General features: G+C 44.8%; 2 protein-coding genes and 1 non-coding gene across 3 annotated transcripts; 2 read left to right on the top strand and 1 right to left on the bottom strand.

Annotated features, from left to right (window-relative positions):
• LOC134656175 (U6 spliceosomal RNA) lies at positions 1 to 104 on the bottom strand. Its single transcript, XR_010097489.1, has one exon. It is a non-coding gene; the product is annotated as a U6 spliceosomal RNA (small nuclear RNA).
• A 1,732-nt stretch (positions 105 to 1,836) lies between these two features.
• LOC134656112 (uncharacterized) lies at positions 1,837 to 3,425 on the top strand. The gene is made up of 3 exons (XM_063511632.1): positions 1,837 to 2,818; positions 3,036 to 3,211; positions 3,321 to 3,425. Exons 1-3 carry the CDS (start codon positions 1,837 to 1,839, stop codon positions 3,423 to 3,425), a joined length of 1,263 nt encoding a protein of 420 aa, XP_063367702.1.
• Positions 3,426 to 3,832: 407 nt separating this feature from the next.
• LOC134656111 (zinc finger protein 850-like) lies at positions 3,833 to 15,158 on the top strand. Its single transcript, XM_063511631.1, has 10 exons — positions 3,833 to 4,035; positions 4,401 to 4,528; positions 5,428 to 5,553; positions 6,029 to 6,111; positions 6,840 to 7,905; positions 8,162 to 8,166; positions 8,209 to 9,201; positions 9,487 to 9,963; positions 11,137 to 11,296; positions 14,076 to 15,158. Exons 1-10 carry the CDS (start codon positions 3,909 to 3,911, stop codon positions 15,042 to 15,044), a joined length of 4,134 nt encoding a protein of 1,377 aa, XP_063367701.1. The 5' UTR covers positions 3,833 to 3,908; the 3' UTR covers positions 15,045 to 15,158.
• The last annotated feature ends 6,534 nt before the right edge of the window (positions 15,159 to 21,692 follow it).

Genomic DNA, 21,692 nt, shown 5'->3' with positions numbered 1-21,692 from the left:
TACAGAGTGAAATACTTCACGAATTCGCATGTCATTCTTGCGCAGAGCCATGCTGATCTCTCTCTATGTCTAGTCAGATTTAAGTTTATGTACTGCCGAAGTACTCACTTTCCACAAAAATAAATGCAATGTTTGCGATGTAGGTTTGTTCGTTACCTTGTGTCCCTTAGAGCGGAAATATCGTCGACTCCTATTCGGGTACACGTTATTTATCAGCAAGTTTATTACCAAAAAATTAATTTTGCAATATTATATTAACCCGGAACGGGATAAAAAGATAAATTGCTGATAGATACTTGGACAGATAAAAACCCTACACGTCTATAAGCTTCTACCTTAATACGTAGGTTCTACGTAACACGTATTAACTATCCGATCCATTCGTATTCGAAAACACAAATCACTTGAAAGGGTATACCTCCACACATCACCATTTAAGTATTATATAATTTCAACCGTTATTATACACACACAAAGATTTAAACTAACAAGACTCGGAAGAGACTTAATAAAATTAAATTATAATGGTGACACGTGCACGCTTTACCAGCTCGATGTGTTTTCTACCATGTGATTTTAGTATTTTTATTGGCATAGCCACGGTGCGCGCAGGCAGCCTTTGAAAACACTTGCACATCACTATTCCGGATCATTTTTATTTGCTAGATAGTTTAACGGACAACTAAATTTAAATATTTATTTCGAACGGCAAAAGCCGTTAGAAACTGTTTTTCAATATAGTCAGCTAAACTGGGGTACAAATTCAAAAACTCACCAGCAGTTTAGCTTCACGACCTTCCAGATGGAAAAACAGCAAGCCAATGAGGTAATTTGCGTTTATTTCTAACTGTCAAAATTGTCAAACGCAACTGCCTGAAGTGGTGGGGGTGTGGGAGAGAGATGGACGTATATGCTAGAAAAGGACAATACGACTAACTACAGTGTTGCCACTCTCAATATATTACTTTAGGTTCCGAATATCGGTACAGTTGTTTAATATTATGTACCTATATAATATCTTACTACAACCACTGTACATGGTTGTTTAAAGAGCTGTTCTCTAACAGTTATAATAACATGAATTACACGCTTTGGTGACGAGAGAAATTATTTTCGAGAGTGTGGAGAGACTAATAGCTGCCGACTAACGTGACGTGAGATTACGCTATGAGCATGTGATCTCTGTTGTACAATTCTTAAAACAAACCGGTATGCTAGCTAGCGACGTATTATGGAACGGCCAGACTTGCCGGGACTCGCAGATGAGCCGCTTATCTGTATCTAAGAAAAACAAGTTTTTTTTTAATTCAGTAAATATGCTGCTCAGCGGTGTATTCCCATCTGTTCCCGGCGGGCACAAATGGGACGGTAGGTAAGTAGCTAGTGTGTAATGTCTAATGGCATTAATTAGCACCACAACTGTGAACAATTATAGAAGCAGTTTTACAAGGTAAAATTTAATAATGTAGAGTCACAAAGGTCACAACAGATCGCCTTGTCCTGAACGCTAAGGTTTTCGGTTATTAAGGTTAGAGTAGCATCAGGAGAAAAAGAACAGATGTTTTGATTAACATCTCATTCATATAGCTTACAAGATTCTAGCACTCTCGATTTCGTTTGCTGTACATAATAAGTACTCGTATCTCATCAAAGCCAACTTTAAAGATGCTTATTAAGATCCCCTACATCAGCGTAACGGCCCGGCAATCGAGGCATGACGTGTCACAGCACAGTTGTCACGCGTCTCTAGTGCTAGTTCGGTCACAGGCCGAGATCCTTATTTAGTACACGATAAACCTCAAATTCCTTAGCACTTGACTTAATGACTGAGGCTAAATGCACCCGACATTGTCAGTCGACATGCTGCTCGTCCTCCTGTTGCTCGCGTACACACGCGCTGACTGGGTCGAGATCACACAACTACACAAACCAACACACCATCGTGAGGTGCAAGATATCCTCGACTTCCACGAGGAGCGGCGCAGACCATCTTTCTCAAAGGAACCAATTGGTGAGGGAAAGAGGAAACATATATCATCAACAGAACACAGCTTATACGATGAAAAGAAGGCACAATTTGCAACAGGCCCTGAGCTGTACAAAGAAAAGAGGAGGCCACATTTCCCAACAGAGCCGACCGAATTTAATGACGATAGAAAGTTACCACAGTTCTCAACGGAACCTGGCTTTTTGGCAGATTATAAACGCAACAGGATTTATATAAATCACTCTATAGACCAGGGATCGCACTTTAGTGTAGACCAGTCATCAGGAAAGCATTGGACTAAAGGCGTAGTTCACAGAGTCCCTAACCCAACCGTCGGTGCCGTTAAGAGAGTGTATTTAACAACCGTAGAACCAGCTAAAGTAAAGTACGAGGAAACGGATCTTACGCATGAGCTGAAAGGATACACAATAAGAAACCCGTTTAAAGCTGTTGAAGATCAAAAACCCGAGTTCGTGACAAAAGAAGAGACGTTTGATGATGACGGCGAGGGCGAGGTTCACTTCGTTAGGAAACCACCTAAAGATATTTGGGTGAAAGGCAATGAAATCCAATCGAAAACTCCTACTAACGGTCCTGTTAGAAGAGTAGACGCAGAAGAAAACGGCCATACGAACGAAACGCCTTCCAATATTTCCGAAGAGGATCAGAATGTGGAACCCGGCACAGGCGACACGAAGCCAACCACGATGGAAAATGTGCTGAAATTCGCAAGAGTTGTGGCAGACACCATTACGAGGAACACGCGAAAGAGTGTCAGCAGCAAGCTGCGGTATTTGGAGGACTTGAAGGACACCATCATGGTGAACATAGGTAAGAAAAAATGAAATAAAAAGTTAAATTGTTAAATGAAACATTACGTACCTATACCGCCAGCTATAGTCCTTACTATTAGGCTTAGGTAGGCAGATAAGTGCATTATTTATACTGTTACCCCCCGCCGCGTAAATCAAGTTGGTATAATTTATCATGCTAACCTGTTGGTATGAATAGCACTAGGTTATTCTAAGAGTACCTAATAAATTGACAGAGGATCGCATCGAGTATCTGTGGCCGGACGACACGGGCGGCAGTGCAGCGCGCCGGCGCCGCTGGTCGCGTTCCGCAGACGCTCGCGGTCACCACGTCGAGTTCCCCTCATCCGAGAGCGCCCTCATGACCATATCCTTCCTCACCTTCGCTGTCTACCTCATCAAACTCGTACTGGTAAGCATTTTGAGTGAAACTACTTGGATATCTATACAATTAATAATTATAACCAAACAAAGTTTAATAACACTTACTTACCTATTTAATTTTTACGTGATTTTTACAGCAAGTTATCCAAACGTACAAAAACAAATCGATGATGGTGACACCGGCTGTATTTGCGGCCGTTGGGCGATCTACAAGAAGCAAACAGAAAGATTCTCATAAATAGTTAGCTACCAAATAGTTAAATCGTTTGAAATAAATACCTTAATTCTTAATTATTTTAATAACGAATAAGGAAAACGAATTAAAAATTATATACTTAATATAATTAAGTTTTTTTAATCTTGGCGCCATTAGCGTATAGTTATTGCATGTATTGATTTCAAACTCGAAACTCAAATTGAAAACATCTTTATTGCTGATTTTTAATTTTTTTTATAATAACATCAAAAATATGAATTTAATTATAAATGATTAAAATTGAACTATTAAGAATATAGAATATAATCGATAAGTTTAAAATTATGAATAACTGAATAACAGAGACGTATCAAAACGCGCCGTTTGTTGTCAAACGCCGATTATGCAGAACGAAACGGCTGTACTGGAAGCGCTCTGGCAACACTGGGCAGTAAACTAATATAATAAAATAAAAAGGTACTTTGCTTGCTAGATTCGCGTCTCCTTGCCTAAAATTATGTAAAAAGAAATGAGTACCGGGACTGAACAGATATTTCTGCCTGATTCCGCGAGCAACTTACCTCACGGAGTCGAAATGATAAGGTCGATGAGGCCGGGTAATGGAGCGCCGACAATCAACACAACCAATCTTGAGAGTAAGTACTTATTCATTATTTAGTGCCAGAACTAAGTATAGAATCGATATGTACCTATATCCATTTTTTATTGGCTCATTTCAAAGAGTAGAATAATTAAACCTTTACCCAATTCGTAAAACGGAGACGGATTCAGTAATTTTTTTTTTTAACTTCACTTTCGAGGCAAGGCGATAAAATGAATTTTCTTTTTGTTTTTGATTTCTTATCATCATCATCATCTTCCTCGCGTTATCCCGGCATTCTAGCCACGGCTCCTGGGAGCCTGGGGTTCGCTTGACAACTAATCCCAAGAATTGGCATAGACACTACTTTTCGTCGTTTTGGATTTCTTGTGCTTATGCTTATTGTAACATTTTGTACAGATGTGTCGGACTTCTCAAAGGTGTGTCGTGTGTGTGCAACTGTCACAGAGCTGGTGGTTCCCATCTATGGTGAAGAGGGCCTGCGCATGAACCTTGCTGGTAAAATAAAGAGACATCTGCCTATCAAGGTACTGTGCACCTCACTTGTTATTTTCAAGTACCTTTGCCATGCCTGTCTCTTAACATCACACTTCAGTATTTAAAATTCTACTTTCAGTTTTCCTAACCCTGAAGGGATCACAATTTTAGAGCTCCCATATAGTTTAAAATATTGGTAAAAACTAGACACAAGTCAAACTCAAGATATGAACTTTAATATCTTGAGTTTGACTTGATTTATAATTACAACTGTGGCGAACCTTTTTCGGTTGGCTTACCTCCGCCTGTGAAAGCAGGCCGCTAAGTCAATGATATACCTAGGTGTCACTTTAATTGTCTAATGTAAGATATTTTTGGAATGTCGGAATAAATATTAATATGTTTTAGTTTTACGAGATTAATTATTTCTTTAATCCTAAAATAGGAGTCCCACACAACCATGAAACAAGTTGAATTATTCTATTGAATATTTTGACTTTAGTGTAATAAATATCTAGTCACACTACTATTCTGATTCCAACCTTCAGTACTGGAGGGCTTGATCACTTTTTCATTTATATATAACATCTATTTCAGTTTTCATGGTTCAATTGGCATGGTTTCTGTATTTATAACATTTTAAAATGTTCAAAGAAACAGCTGGCAGAAGTGTATTAGGGTGAATCAACTTATTCTTGCCACTCGTTGCCATGGTTACGTTCTCCTCCTGTGTCACTAGTTAAAACCTGATTTTTAGCATTTAAATCACCAAACAGGGTTTTTTGTGATGCTTCTAAACCCTTTTCATTGAGAGTCGTCTACCAAGCGTGTCAGAAGAAGGTGGTGTACAATGTCTTCTAAGAAACTATGCTACTATTGTCTCTTGGCTGACCAGACAGAATAACAACAATAGTTGATCCACCCATTAACAGTGAGTGGTGTTCTGTAGGTAACGGAGAATGATGTGCTGCCCCTGGTGGTGTGCTTCCAATGCACCAGCACCCTCCTGGCGACGCACGAGCTGGTGGCGTGCAGCCTGCAGGCCGACGCGGCGCTGCGCACGGCGCGCGCGCAGGTACTAACGACACTTCTGTCACATGTGCTTTAGTATAGTGTGTAGCGTATAATTAAAATCCTGTTTTTTTCGGTGAGTTCCTGTAATAGGCACTGTATTGCCGGTACAATCTATTGATTATAGCTGTTAGAATTCCTTGTATAAATATATAGAGTTGTTCCATTCTCTAGAACATTCTCAGTTTGTATGGGAATCATCCTTACTCAAGAACGTTTCCCATAGTAAACGGAAAACATTCTTAAGAACAGCAAAACTCTACTCTCAAATGACCATCTGTGTACCTTATGGCCTTGCAATAAGGTTTATGAATTAACAGAGAGAGGCTTGTCAATCTACGAAATTTCTCGAGCTAGGCGTTTCTTCTTTATTAAAAAAATCGAATACATTTACTAGGCCGCTTCATCTGTAAAAGACGGTTTATGGTGTTTAAATAGACAAATATGTGGTGATTATAACATATGATTAATATGTGTAGCGAGAGCGGCAGGCGCAGCAGTCTCAGCAGCGTCAGGAGCAGGCGCTGGACACAGAGGGCATTGTCGAAGACCGGCCAGACGAGTGAGTACCAGTTTTGAGAGTATATTAACAGTTTTAAATGATTCACGGTTAGTTTCACTAGACAGCTTATATCAACCGGGATATGAACCGTGATTACCTTTTGCATTGCTTTCGAGCACCCGATATTTCGACGCAGTTGCATGCATCTGTAATCTCTGGCAATAAATCCTTAGTTTACCCTAAAAAATAAGAGTATTTAGAAGCACCTGCAGTGACCCTGTCATTTAGCGAAGTTTCTAGGTTGGGAAGGTTTACTAATTTACAAATGGCCAGTTATTGTTCTCCAATGATTTGTTGATTTCGAGGGTAGTACTCAAATGTACGTATATTCATGCAGAGAGAATTAAACTAATAAAGAATTATAACCTCCATACAACGCAGAGCCTCATCATTGTTGCAGTTATTGTTTAAATTTTAGTTTTGCTTTGCTTTGTGAGTAAAACTAACATCTTACTACTTAAACTATGAAATAATTTTCGAGAGGGAAAAGAGTAGATGGTATACTACCTCAAATGCCTTTGTTATGCTTTCATTGTAGTTTTGTAGCATGATTTTTTTAAAGTCAAGCTCAAAGTACCTAAGTAACGGCATACAGTTTTCATAACAGTTTTCATACGTGATTTCACAAAGCGAAAATACAAACATGTAAATCAGTGCCAACCACAAAGAGGCTCGCGTCGTTGTATGGCGGTTAAAACTCTGTTTAATTTACGTCTCTCTGGTTCCAGGGACGTAAAATTTAAAGCGGTAGTTAAGAGCGTGCTCGTCAACTATTTCCACACCCTTAACATGGACGAAGGCGACGAGTGCCAGTTCGCCTGCCAGAAATGCTCGTGGAGAGGCGATTCCACAGAACTACTTGTAGACCATTTACACGCGCACCAAGCTAAACCCGATACCGTTGACAGCTTCATACGACAGTACATAACTTTTGAGGAACCGCTAGAGTCAGATGATGATACAACAGAAGCGCCAACAATCAAACTTAAGCCTCCGAAGCCTGTAGCAGCTCACTGCTGTCCGTTCTGCGACAGTATATTCTCATCTACATCGCGTTTAGGACTTCACGCCGCCGAGCATGTTGAAATCAGCGAAGACATCGCTGTGGAGTGCTGCGGAGCGCTCTACAGCGAGCGTTCTTTATTCATCCAACACGCCCTTGCCAAGCACGAACGCGCTCCGCCCCCCGGTATAATCTGCCGCGCTTGTGGCCAAAAAGCTGAATCCCTCGTTACTCTCTCCGAACATATAAGAAACACACACGCTGATGATGCTATCACTAGAAAAAGAACAGACCGCAATCCTAAAAGCAAAGACCAGAAATACATCCCGACTCCATGCCCTGATTGTGGCAAGACGTTCTCGAACAAGTACAACATGGCTGTACATTTGCGATCGCATAAAGAAACGCCAGAAAAAGTCCAATGTGAGTTGTGCAGTAAATGGTACGGCAGTCGCGGCGCCTTGGTCAGTCATGTGAAGCTAGCTCATGGTGGGTTACTCCGCTTCGCTTGTGACATATGCGGGGAAAGGTTCCCGAATCGCACCGTCCGTGCCGTCCATGTCGCCTCACACACGGGGGAGAGACCGCACGTCTGTACAGTCGAGGGCTGTTCAAGTGCATTCAGGAGTCGCGACTCGTTGTTAAAACATTTGGATGCGCACAGAAATGAGCGGACCTACGCCTGCCATTGTGGGAAGGATTTCAAGAGGAGATGGCATTTAAAAAGACATCTGAAAACACATCAAGAAAGCGGTCTATTGAAGAAGAAGGAGGAGTCGGATTATACTGACGCAACTTGAATTGTTGTGAGAGAAGGATAGAACTAGTTAAAGAGTTTAGAACTCAAGGTAAGAAGGAGATGGGACGAAAATTATGAAGGCAGTGAAGACAGTGTCAGAGTATGATAACATGAAAGTATTGGATATACAGGAAATATCCGTGTTACCGAGACGATTTGTTACAGAAAATGGATAGAAAGGACCTCTAAAGTAGAATTATAGCCAACCGGCCCCATTCAGACACCGATGCATGTTCTGGCGTGCACAGTTGAGGTGAGAGGTACCTCACTCCAATAACTAGAGCGTTTGTTGCAGATCTTGGGCGGGAATTACGGAAGACGGTCACGACCCCGGTGTCAATGGCGAGGCTGACGGTGACCGAGCCTCGAGCGACGAGGACGACCGCCCGCTCGCCACCCTAGCCTCCGAGAAAGCTGACGCGTACACAAACTTCTACAACGCCTTGCTAAACTTTAGAAACCATTTCCTAAACGGACACGACGCCCGCTACCCAGAGTTTACGGAGTCGAGCGAAAGCGAAGCGGCTAACGGATCGGACGACTACGACGACTTGTCCAAGAATAACATGCGACGGGATCGCATGGACGAAGCCACGAGACTCGAGCTAGCGAGCGCGCAGACGCGCATAGACGGCAAGACCTACTACACGTGTCGCGTGTGCGGCAAACGTCTCAGCTCCCCGCACACTTACGTGTTCCACACGCGAATACACACGGGCGAGCGGCCGTGCGTGTGCCACATATGCGGGAAGCAGTTCCGAGCGCCGAACGGCTTACGGCGACATCTGGCGGAGACCCACGAGCGGCGCCGCCGGCACGCGTGTCCACACTGCGGCCGCACGTTCGCCAACTCGCAGAACCTGAAGCAGCACACGAGGACGCACACGGGGGAGAGGCCGTACCCGTGCTCGCTCTGCGGGAAACGCTTCCGGCAGTCGGGGTCGCTGCACGCGCACAAGAAAACCCACGTCGCGCTGTTGCCGTTCCGCTGCGCGCACTGCCCGGCCGCGTTCCGGCTGCGCGCGGGGCTGGCGCGGCACCGGCTGCGGCACTCCGGGGAGCGTCCGCACCCGTGCGAGGTGTGCGGGCGGGCGTTCCGGACGCGCGCGGACCTGGCGGCGCACCGCGCGGCGCACTCGCCGGCGCGCGCGCACCACTGCGGCGTGTGTCACGCCGCGCTGCGCTCGCGCCGCGCGCTGCGACACCACACGAGGCGGCTGCACCCGCCGCCGCCGCCGCAGATACAGGACGATATGGCGAATCGATCCTACTTCGTCCTAGCGCCATTGTAACATGTGAACTGCTTAATCGAAAGTGAAAACTGTACTTGACGGCTCAGAAAGAGAGAGAGAGAGAATGAAAACGGAATCACCAAAATACCTATAAAATATGATAGGATATTCTTCGAATTGATCAAGCGAGCGAGCTATAACACTATTTTTACAAAAATTCAATACTCCATTTGCCGATGCGAACTACAGTACCGTACATTTTTTTTAGAACTTCCGATATAATAATGTATTGTGAGAAAAAATATTGGATAAGAGACTCAAGTCCGACCTCCCGCTTCCAGAGACGCGCCGCAAAAAGTCGAAAACTCTCAAACGGAGAACTCGGCGGTCGCCACGCGGCGGCGGCGGCACTGCTCCGCCTGCGGGCTCCGCGTCGCCGCCGGCAACCTCGCCAGGCACGTACGCACCGCGCACGCGCAAACACGTCCGCACACATGCCAACAATGCCCAGCCACCTTCTCCAGACGAGACCATCTCAAAGACCACGAGCGCACACATGGGAGTACCCGCGAATATGTCTGCGACACTTGCGGGGCCGCGTCGCGGTCGGCGGCGGCGTTACGCATGCACAAGCAGAGCCACCGCCATCGACTGCACGCCTGCCTGCACTGCGACGCGCGGTTCCGTCGCAAGGCGGAGCTGGCCGCGCATGTGTCGGTGCACACCGGGGAACGCGCGCATGTGTGTCGGTGCGGCAAGACCTTCCGCCTGCGCGCGCAGCTGACGCGCCACGAGCGCACGCACCGGGACCCGCCGCGGTGACGCACACGCAGCCCGCCCTGATAACGCAAGCTTGGGGATCCGCCGAGCTGACGCGAGCAGGTCCGGTCTATGTGTTCTCGCTTCAGCTTGCTCTATTAATGTATCATAAGACTGATTATAGTGATTACACATCATTGCTCTTGCCTCTTTTTCCTTTCATTTGTCTATCCATGTCCTTTAGATACATATTAAGAATGTGCATACCTACTGTCGTGGTCAGATCGTAGAATGCGCGGTCATTTCATGAAATACCCTTTTAGAATTGATGACTTCTGATATGGTTAAGTTAGTTTCGACTTTTTCATGATGTGGCCACGGACGGATCATTTCACGGCATGCACAAAAACGATATCCAGAGTTTATCGCAGTAATTACTCATCTTGCGACTAACGATTGACATCTTTTTTATCTCACCCATTTATGTACCTAAACACCTAGTGGATACAATCGATAAACGCGTCAATAAATAATCGGTCATACGATTTCTATACAGCCCTATGTAGAAGCCGTTAGCCCTTACACTTGCTTGATGTGGAATGTCAAGAGCATGATTCATCTAACAATATTACTAATAATTATAATTTTCTTAGATGAATCATGCTCTTGACATTTATTGTGCTATTAATTAAAACATTTTCCATTTTCTAAATGTCACATGACGTATATGCCTACGAGAGCTTACGCTATGGTTGATTGCAACGTAGACGGCAGATGTACAGTAATAAGACTGTACGCCCTAAATTGTACAGGGAACTTTTTATCTATAGTTTGTAGCTTTCTAATAGACCCCGAAGGCTAATCCTATTCTCTATTGTTAAGAAAAACCGCTCGTGCCACGTGCCACAACCACCTGCATAAAAAATCGGTACTTCGGTTACCGAGTGCCGGCGAGTCGAACGCTACAGAACCAGTCTAAAATGTGTCATCGAGATGCGTAACAAAGGCGCGTTATCTGAGAGCGCACCTACACTGGTTTTTTGAGCGTCGGACTAGCCCGCGCTCAGGTGCCAAATAGAATAATTAGGACCCTTTTTTGCAGGTAAGTAGCACGTGCGGTTTTACTGAACAATAGACAATAGGATAAGCCTTCGGGGTCTACTAGAAAGTTACAAAATATACCACCTAAATGAGCCTCGATTCGTCCCCGACCAACCTCCCCCCTCTTCCAGCTACCGGCGCTGCGAGTTCTGCCCGGGCGTGGTGCGCGGCGCCCTGTACACCGGCCACCTGGTGCGCCGCCACGCCGACCTGCTGTTCCACTGCGACGAGTGCAACTCGTACGTCGCGCGCAGGCAGTTCCTCGCGCACATGACCCGCCACGCGCACCAGGTACCATCACTGGCGTCACTGTCAACCCTTTGTCGTCAACTCGTACGTCGCGCGCAGGCAGTTCCTCGCGCACATGACCCGCCACGCGCACCAGGTACCATCACTGGCGTCACTGTCAACCCTTTGTCGTCAACTCGTACGTCGCGCGCAGACAGTTCCTCGCGCACATGACCCGCCACGCGCACCAGGTACCATCACTGGCGTCACTGTCAACCCTTTGTCGTCAACTCGTACGTCGCGCGCAGACAGTTCCTCGCGCACATGACCCGCCACGCGCACCAGGTACCATCACTGGCGTCACTGTCAACCCTTTGTCGTCAACTCGTACGTCGCGCGCAGGCAGTTCCTCGCGCACATGACCCGCCACGCGCACCAGGTACCATCACTGGCGTCACTGTCAACCCTTTGTCGTCAACTCGTACGTCGCGCGCAGACAGTTCCTCGCGCACATGACCCGCCACGCGCACCAGGTACCATCACTGGCGTCACTGTCAACCCTTTGTCGTCAACTCGTACGTCGCGCGCAGACAGTTCCTCGCGCACATGACCCGCCACGCGCACCAGGTACCATCACTGGCGTCACTGTCAACCCTTTGTCGTCAACTCGTACGTCGCGCGCAGGCAGTTCCTCGCGCACATGACCCGCCACGCGCACCAGGTACCATCACTGGCGTCACTGTCAACCCTTTGTCGTCAACTCGTACGTCGCGCGCAGGCAGTTCCTCGCGCACATGACCCGCCACGCGCACCAGGTACCATCACTGGCGTCACTGTCAACCCTTTGTCGTCAACTCGTACGTCGCGCGCAGGCAGTTCCTCGCGCACATGACCCGCCACGCGCACCAGGTACCATCACTGGCGTCACTGTCAACCCTTTGTCGTCAACTCGTACGTCGCGCGCAGGCAGTTCCTCGCGCACATGACCCGCCACGCGCACCAGGTACCATCACTGGCGTCACTGTCAACCCTTTGTCGTCAACTCGTACGTCGCGCGCAGGCAGTTCCTCGCGCACATGACCCGCCACGCGCACCAGGTACCATCACTGGCGTCACTGTCAACCCTTTGTCGTCAACTCGTACGTCGCGCGCAGACAGTTCCTCGCGCACATGACCCGCCACGCGCACCAGGTACCATCACTGGCGTCACTGTCAACCCTTTGTCGTCAACTCGTACGTCGCGCGCAGACAGTTCCTCGCGCACATGACCCGCCACGCGCACCAGGTACCATCACTGGCGTCACTGTCAACCCTTTGTCGTCAACTCGTACGTCGCGCGCAGGCAGTTCCTCGCGCACATGACCCGCCACGCGCACCAGGTACCATCACTGGCGTCACTGTCAACCCTTTGTCGTCAACTCGTACGTCGCGCGCAGACAGTTCCTCGCGCACATGACCCGCCACGCGCACCAGGTACCATCACTGGCGTCACTGTCAACCCTTTGTCGTCAACTCGTACGTCGCGCGCAGACAGTTCCTCGCGCACATGACCCGCCACGCGCACCAGGTACCATCACTGGCGTCACTGTCAACCCTTTGTCGTCAACTCGTACGTCGCGCGCAGACAGTTCCTCGCGCACATGACCCGCCACGCGCACCAGGTACCATCACTGGCGTCACTGTCAACCCTTTGTCGTCAACTCGTACGTCGCGCGCAGGCAGTTCCTCGCGCACATGACCCGCCACGCGCACCAGGTACCATCACTGGCGTCACTGTCAACCCTTTGTCGTCAACTCGTACGTCGCGCGCAGGCAGTTCCTCGCGCACATGACCCGCCACGCGCACCAGGTACCATCACTGGCGTCACTGTCAACCCTTTGTCGTCAACTCGTACGTCGCGCGCAGGCAGTTCCTCGCGCACATGACCCGCCACGCGCACCAGGTACCATCACTGGCGTCACTGTCAACCCTTTGTCGCCCGCTGGCCCCACTGCTGGGCATAGGCCTCCCTTTGAGTAGGTTACCGGTCCCTATTCTGAACTAATCTCATCGAGATACAGAGGTCCAGGTATGAAGCTTAGGTTACGTAAAGAGGAGCTTATAAAGTTTCATAACAGAATAACTGCTGTACTTACATAAATGTCTCATTATGGAAAGGGCTCGCATAAGCTACCACAAAAATATATGTTTGGTTTTTTAAATGCGTGAAAACTAGGGTTTACAAAGTGACATAGGAGAACCATAGAGGAAAAAATACATAGAGTGCTCACTCCATACATCAGTTTTAGTACCAAAAAGACTATTAGCATCTAGCATCGAGTAGCGGAACTATCAGTACTGCTATTTGACAATAGATGTAGCACCGACCGGAAAGTTATGCTGTTGAGATAAGACTTTCCGGTCGGTGCTACATCTATTGTCAAGTAGCAGTACTGATAGTTCCGCTACTCGATGCTAGATGTAGACACTGAAATTAATAGTCTGAACTGATGTATGGAGTGAGCACTCTTGTCTTACTATATTTCTCTATGGGAGAACGCAAACATGGCCAACGCTGCCAACAAAAAGCTTTCAAATAAACATTTGATCGATTACAAAACGAAAAATGATTTGGCGAAGAGTGTGCGCAATGCACGATTCGTATTTCATTTGGCGACGACTCGTCTCTTTATATACTTGGTCAACCAGATCTTGACAGTAGAAAAAGGCGGCAAATTTGAAAAATGTAGGCGCGAAGGGATATCGTCCCATAGAAAATTTGAATTTCGCGCCTTTTTCTACTGACAAGATTTGGTTGACCGTCTATACGTATATGTGAATAAACCGTTAATTAATTCCCAGTACGACGCGGAAGGGCGCCGCGCGGCCCCCAAGCCCCTCGACGTGCCGCCCGCCCCCGCCCCCGCGCCCGCCCCCGCCCCCGCCCCCGCCCCCGCGCCCTGCACCACCTCCGCGGCCGCCGACTCCACCACCGCCTCCTCCGAGCCGCGCTCCGACCCCGACACCGACGACGAGCGAGACGACACGCCACCGCCGGAACCGGAGCCCAGCGACCGAGGTGGCAACCCTGACCTAAACCCCGACCCGGCGCGGCTGAATGTAGCGCCCGGGCCGAGCGCGGCGGCTCAACCGATCGCGATAGCTCAGCCGAACCCTGAACCCGTTCAATCGAGATCTGTGTCCGTTGATGATCCGCTAAATCGGCCGGAGTCGAACGCGCAAGTTGAAGAAACAAAGCCTAAGCCCGAGAAGGCGCCGGTCGTCCGCCAGTGCCCGCACTGCCCCAAGACCTACACGGCCTCCTCGAGCTACTTCTACCATCTCAAGTACACGCACGGCGGGAGCCGCGAGCACGAGTGCCCCGCCTGCGGCCGCCGCTTCGGCACCCGCGGCGCGCTGCGCGAGCACTCCTCCCTGCACGAGCCGACGCGGCGCCTGCAGTGCGAGCAGTGCGGGAAACGGTTCCGGACCAAAGCGGGCCAGTATATACACGCGCAGACGCATAGAGATAAGAGAGAGAAGAAATTTGAATGCGCCGAATGCGGCCGAGCGTTCCGCTGGCGCACGGAGCTCAAGCGCCACGTGACTAGACACGCCGCGGCCCGGACGCACGCGTGCGAGTGTGGGCGCGCCTTTTCCGTGCGCGCCGATCTGTTAAGACATGCTCGCACGCACAGCCGCGCGGCGCATGTGTGCCCGCACGCGGGGTGCTGCGCCACGTTCGCGCAGCCGCGCTACCTGCGCGCGCACGTGACGCGCAAGCACGCCCCCGCGCCCGACAAGGCGCAGGCGCAGCGCAAGTCTGCGTAAACTGACTGTTGACATGTTCACTGTCCCGTGCCCCCACATATGGGTCACGGCGAGCCTCTATTACAAAGCTGTAAGGTTGAAAGTTGGGACAGTGAACGTGTTAAGACTTTGTAGCATACGTCTACTATAACTAGATTACATTCCTTATTTAGGTCGGGTTTCTACCTAATGTAGGTATGGCTTGGATACCCTTTCGATTAAAATGCACATGCTGATCTGGGATCTCTTAATGAATGAGAGTGACAATACTGACAATATTGTTGCGGGTTCGACCTTTGTCTTCAGTCAACAAAATCTCTTCTAGTGGACGTATGCTCGTCGATGCATCATTTTTTCTATATATTATCAAATTATTAAATACTGTGCGGCCGACTGAGAGTCAATATAATCAATATATTTATACCTTAAAATACAGATATAGGTATTATACAAATAGTCTTCACACAAGTGTCTGAGACTTCTAAAGTTTGTTATAACATGTTGATAATCTTTCTTCTTCTTCATGCTAATTCTGACACAGTGGCCATCAGATACATCTGAGCGGTCAAGGCGTTCACAAATATCTGAACAAAGCCTCTCAACACGTTAAAATGTGTGTTATTTCGCTCTAAATACTTGTATGAAGACGCTTCACGGAACGTGTCTAAGCTCAAAAACTAATAATGTTAGTAGCCAAAGATATACAGGAATAATTTCCGCTTTGGCAGAAGTATTTGGAAGGAAAGGGAGAAATTTAATATTAGTAGTTGTATCGCATGGCGTATGATTCGTGTTTAGAATAAGTATACAGGACGCCTCCGACTTTGGGACTATAAATGCAAAAGCAAGGGCGGTTCCAACGAACTTCTGCTGTACAACTTAATAATTTACTTATAACTTAACACATTCAATGCCAGCGCGAACAACGCGCTACGAGCGTAGCCGAATGGGAAAAACCGTATGTAGCGAAAAGCTACTACGGAAAGAGAACCCGCCGAGCGGGTCGCTGGCAATGGATGCGTTGAGTTATAGATGTTTAACGCATTCACTGCCAGGGGGCGTGGCCTAGGAACAAACTAGTATGACGGTGGTATGTGCGTCGGGGGCAGTGAATGTGTTAAAATCTCAAGTCAGAGGTTGCCAACCCACTTTCTTATTATTAAATCATTATCTTTAGGTATTTTCGTTGTTTTATTTCCTTTTTGGAAATCTTGATCGTAACTGAAAGGTTGCTGATTTATATTACTTTCTGTTGCAATCGTTTCACAAAATTCTATCTTTGTTATAATTTGGTCGATTATTATATGTATATGAATGTGATGTGATTTAGAATCTGATTCTGTCAACATAGGTGTAAGACTGAATATTTAATAAGTGTCTAATCATAAGAGCGCTTGGTAAGAATAAAATACTCCTTTTCGGCATTATATTGTTTTATTAATAACACTTATCAGTAGTGATAGTCTTGGATACACATGGTAACATGCAAATTTACAAAAACGGTTTCGTCTGGTATCTTTGGCAGTTTTTGTAGCCATTACCTGTTTGATTAGATTTAAAATAAAACGACATTGCACTATACTATAAGTACTTTCCACAAACCAAACTGACGACCGGGGTCGTAGAACTTCTCATTCGCACTTGCACAGTCGTCGCAAGAATGAAAGAGATGGTAATATGATCTCGGTCGTCATTTTAGTTTGGGGGTAGTATAGCAATCACGAGTGACCAATGAAATTTGCTGATATTGAACATTACAGAAAACTGGTCATAGGTACAAACAGCAACACTCTTAACCGGCCATCGGAGGACCTTATGCCTTTTGTAATAAGGTTTACGAACTGTCAGTTAACCTTTTCGACGACGAACACAAAAGCTGACGCCACGTCACCGAAGTGTCAAAACTGAAATTGAACTTTATGCATATGCACGTAGGTCTATGTTGCTCTGTGATATGTGACCGATTAATCGGTCTTTGGCGTTGAACCTACGGTGCGGATATATCGGTAATTGCCGTCCAAAAGGTTAACAGTTTGGGCGATGGTATAACAAAGGAGCCGTAAAGTCGAATAGTTGCCCCAAGAAGCAAGAAGATTCAAAAGATGAAACAAAATTACGTTGATATGCACACAAAACGATATTACTTTATGCTCATACAAATATTCTACAATACAGGATGGCCAAAAAATCATACGAATCTTAAGTTTAATTACACGTCTTTAACAAAGCGTCATTAAAAATTAAACTACAATTATTTAACTGAATCAATACATAATCTTCAAAATATTCCCCTTTGGCTTTGATAAAGAGCTTTGTTAAAACTAGCTCATGCCAAAAAAATTCAAAGTATTTTTGGGCCACCTGTATAAATATGCTAATGACAATGTTTAATAATAACAACTGTATTAGGAATGAGAATTACTTCAATATTTGTTGTACGATTACAGTTTTACACTACATCGTGGAAATGCAGACTACCTCCTGCCAGTAACCGAATTTAATATGAATTTTAAACAACTTTTGTTCAGTAGCTAGATCTACTAAAATAATATAAACAAAACCAAGTAAAATAAATAAAAATCTGACTGATACAAAATATAATGAATCAATGCATGTTTTGTACATAAACTTATAACTAAATTTATATTTATCACATTAGCTTACGATAACTAGTATTAAATAAAATATATTTATGACTTTTAAATTAATAAAATTTTAATTAACGTATAAACTAAAAGAGTGCAAAATAGTAGGTACAGTTTTTAAAATGTTTAATGGCTTTTAGGTTTTGGGCTTGTTTTATATTTAACATGACAAATTCAAGAAATTGCGACATTACCTATTTACAAAACCTAAGAATCGTTTCAACATGGATTTGGCCTGTATAGGAGCTAACTTATATAATATTTCATAGATAATTTATTAGAAAATCATGGAAGATCACAGCATAATCTCGAATAGCATGCTTATTTAAATGTATTGTCTAACGAAATACTTTCTCGATTGCTCTCAATTAACTAATTATTATGCCAATTCAGGTCGTGCGCACATAATACTTTTTTTAAGAGATAATTTCACGTTAATACGCACGTATTGGGAGCATTTCAGAGTGTCGTCATAACGCAATATTTTTTGTAATGTTTGTTGAACCCTGAGGATAGCGATAGCTTCCAGTATGTACTCTTGAGCGTAACGACGGATTAGATTGCCTCACTAAAAATAGTTTTGATTACTACATAATAATAGGGCTTCTAACGCGATTCTAGGCGTGCTTTGCTGGTTTATGGCTTAGCTAATCAGTGCCAGGCTCATAATCAGCTTTATAGAATTTTCAGAAATATTTATAGATTACGTAAAGTCAACGACACCGATGGAATGCCCCTTTGATATCATAATATGTCTATAGATATGAGATCCAAATGGATTGGTTTGTTTTAATTATAAACAATCCAACCTCTCAAATATTACAATTTAAGGTAAAAAATTATTGCTTTAGTTAATAATTGCTACTTAAAAATTGCCAATCAAAATATACATAATAATATAGATTCATTGCAGAGAACTTTAGATATAAATAAAGTAACAATATAAAGGTGCAATGGGTTAACTTCGAAAGCGGGGTAATTTTGAACAAATTGCAAATATTTACTACACTAGCGGCACTATCTACTGTAGCAACAGTACCTAAGCAAGATGCCTTGGGAAGCGTTGCAGTGGTGTAAGTGTTGCCAAAGTATCAAGTGCTTCTGATTTAGTAAATATCAGCGATTTTTAAAAATATCCCGCTTTCAAAGTAACCCCAATTCACCTTATTTAGATTTATATTGACAAAATGTCTCCCATCTCTCTTGCAGGATCTGTGGCACAAAGAGACAGACTTTTTCTATCTATAAATGTATCAAGCTGCGACCGCGGGTGGTTTTATATGATCCATACTAAACTACTATAGTTTCACCCAACATATTAAATTATAGCTAACAAAGTATAACAGGGCTTATACCCTAGTGGACCTCCTCAACAGATGGATGGATGTTGTAGCTAGTCGTAGCAATAACACAACAGTACAGTGCATTATTAATTGTAGATACTTCCATTTGGCCTAAAGAATGCCCCAATATGTTAAAAATGTTGTAATCCATACAACGAACCATTAGAACCCACAAGAAACATCATGCTGCCATAAATTTTCGTAAATGATGTTTGTTTTTAGAACCAAATCGCCTGAAAATTATACCAATTGTGTTAGGTTGCTTAGGGTCCCCATTCACTAACCCGGGGTTAACCGGTTAAACCTGGAATCACTGGTTACCAGTACAATTTGACACTGGGTTAACGCACATTTATAGACGGGTCTATCGCGAAATTTACGACCAGTGAAACCTGTGTCGAAACGTCGGTAAATAAAGGTAATTGAATAAATTTCGCGTCAGACCCGTCTATAAATGTGAGTTAATATGTGTTCAAAACGCCAGAGATGTACAAAATGGTTTTAAAAAAGCATTTAAATACAAAATGCAAAATACTTTTCAGATTTACTATTTCAAATGCAAAATACCAAATAGTTTTGCGTTTTGTATTTCAAATGCTAAATGCAAAATAGGTATTTTCAAAATACTTTTTCAAAATAAAATACCTTTTGACCAAATCTCGGATAGTTTTATTTATTTTAGGTATTTATCATGAGAAATAGAGACACAATGCCGAGCGAACAAAAACGTCTAAAGTAATAACATGGCACCTTATGCATGACATTTTGGTCATATTTATCAGTACGGGTATCAATAATGTAACTGTTTACATTATCTAAATTATCTTTACATTATCTAAATTATCTTGTTGTAGTACAGTATATAGCCGTTCCAGTATTGTAGGGATAACAACAACACTTCAATATCATAAAAGTAGGTATTCAAATCAAATCAGTAACCACTTCACCAGCACCAGCAAACAATAAATCCGTGAAATCGAATCGTCGGTGTCAGCGGCGTTGCGTATCATAGGCATAGATAATGTTCGTCGTTTTCGTTTAACATTGACACTAGTCAGACATAATAGCCGTTTAGACTTTCGCACGAGCCACGAGACGAGACGCGAGTGTAAGCGGTGGACTCGCGGCTCGTCTCGTGGCTCGCAAGCTCGTCGAGCTAATATAATTTAAACACTAACGGCACGGCATAAGGTTTATAACCGAATGATAAGCCGAACGCGAGTGTGTCGAGGCGAGCCAAGAGACGCGCCGCGAGTCTAAACGGCTATAAGGCGCGCACTCTGACCAAAGAAGAAAAAAAGGGCGCGCATGGCTAGCAGGCGCCTCTATCGGTCAAATTCGGCAATACAAGCGTCATTCGTTCATTTCATTTTGTTTGACTGGTAATGTTGGCTAAACTTAATCAGAAAGTATTTTGCATTGTGACATGAATATTAAAAATGCAAAATACATCTCGAAAAGTATTTCAAATAAAATACAAAATGTTTTTTACTAAAAGGCATTTAAATGCAAAATACAAAATAGGTATTTTGCATTTTGTATTTGCATTTTAAATAGAAGTATTTCAAATAAATCGCATCTCTGCAAAACGCGAACGTTTTAAATATTATCCTAGGTTAACGGTTTAACCGGTTAACTCCGGGTTGGTGGGATGGTGCAAGTAGCGCTTAGCTGTGCTTGTTATTGTACCCTAGCGCTCCTCCTCGATGTCACAGTACACTAAGAACAGTAGTGAATCTAAGGCCGCTCGGCAAGTTATTTACCTACTCTTGCGTTGGCGCTTAGCGTTGTCACTTTTATTTTTAGTTAAATATTATTTGCGTATTATGAGTAGCACTAGGTTTCTATTTATATAATATAATGAAATTTGTATCAATTCATAAATGAGGTTAAATTAAGGCCGGTAAGAGCAGGCAAATGCGAGCGTACTCGAATGCGCGCGATCACAGTCGCGGTACGGCCCACACTGCCGCCACCGTATTCCCCCGTATATTATGCGAATGTGTGCGTGGCAGCGCGTGCGTACACGGCGCCCGGCGCGCACGCACACATTCAAGCAGGCAGCGGCACATTTCTATGAAGATTCACTACTGTTTTTTAGACATGGGCGAAATGTGTCAGTAGAGGGAAAAGATTGATATATATCTTTTTATCATTGGGATATGTATCACTCTTTTATATCTTTATATCCGTGTGTAACAGTCGTCCCGCTCGCAACATCGGCACTTGCTGACTTTGAGTCATGAGAGAGAGAGAGTAGTTAATTATAATGACGCGTCCGAATCCGTCCGAACGACCGCTGTCGCTCGTTCGTGTTACTTCGGTCGATGCGCGACCGAGACTTCGCTTATCGCTTTCATAAATCGTCGCCAAGGGAGTGAGACGTACGGATATACTGATACATTCGGATTCTTAAAGACAAGAAGAGTGATTCATGAAACGAGAAAGATATATATCTTTTTTATCTATCACTCCGGAGCAGGCATGTTGCGGATGTAGATTTTTTGACATCCGCGGATGCGGATGCGGATGCGGATATTTAAAGGCTCACATCCGCGGATGCGGATGCGGATGCGGATGTCAAGATTAGGTACTTAGAAAACGTCAAATATTAAATTTTTAGTATTTTTTTATTAAAAAAAAACGAAAAGTTTAGTATTTTAGCAAGAATATAGGTGCGT

The sequence above is a fragment of the Cydia amplana genome, chromosome 17 (assembly GCF_948474715.1).
Source record: "Cydia amplana chromosome 17, ilCydAmpl1.1, whole genome shotgun sequence".
In the NCBI taxonomy this organism is placed as follows: domain Eukaryota; kingdom Metazoa; phylum Arthropoda; class Insecta; order Lepidoptera; family Tortricidae; genus Cydia; species Cydia amplana.
The sequence above is the reverse complement of the archived record's forward strand: the minus strand, read 5'-3'. Positions and strand labels throughout refer to the sequence as shown.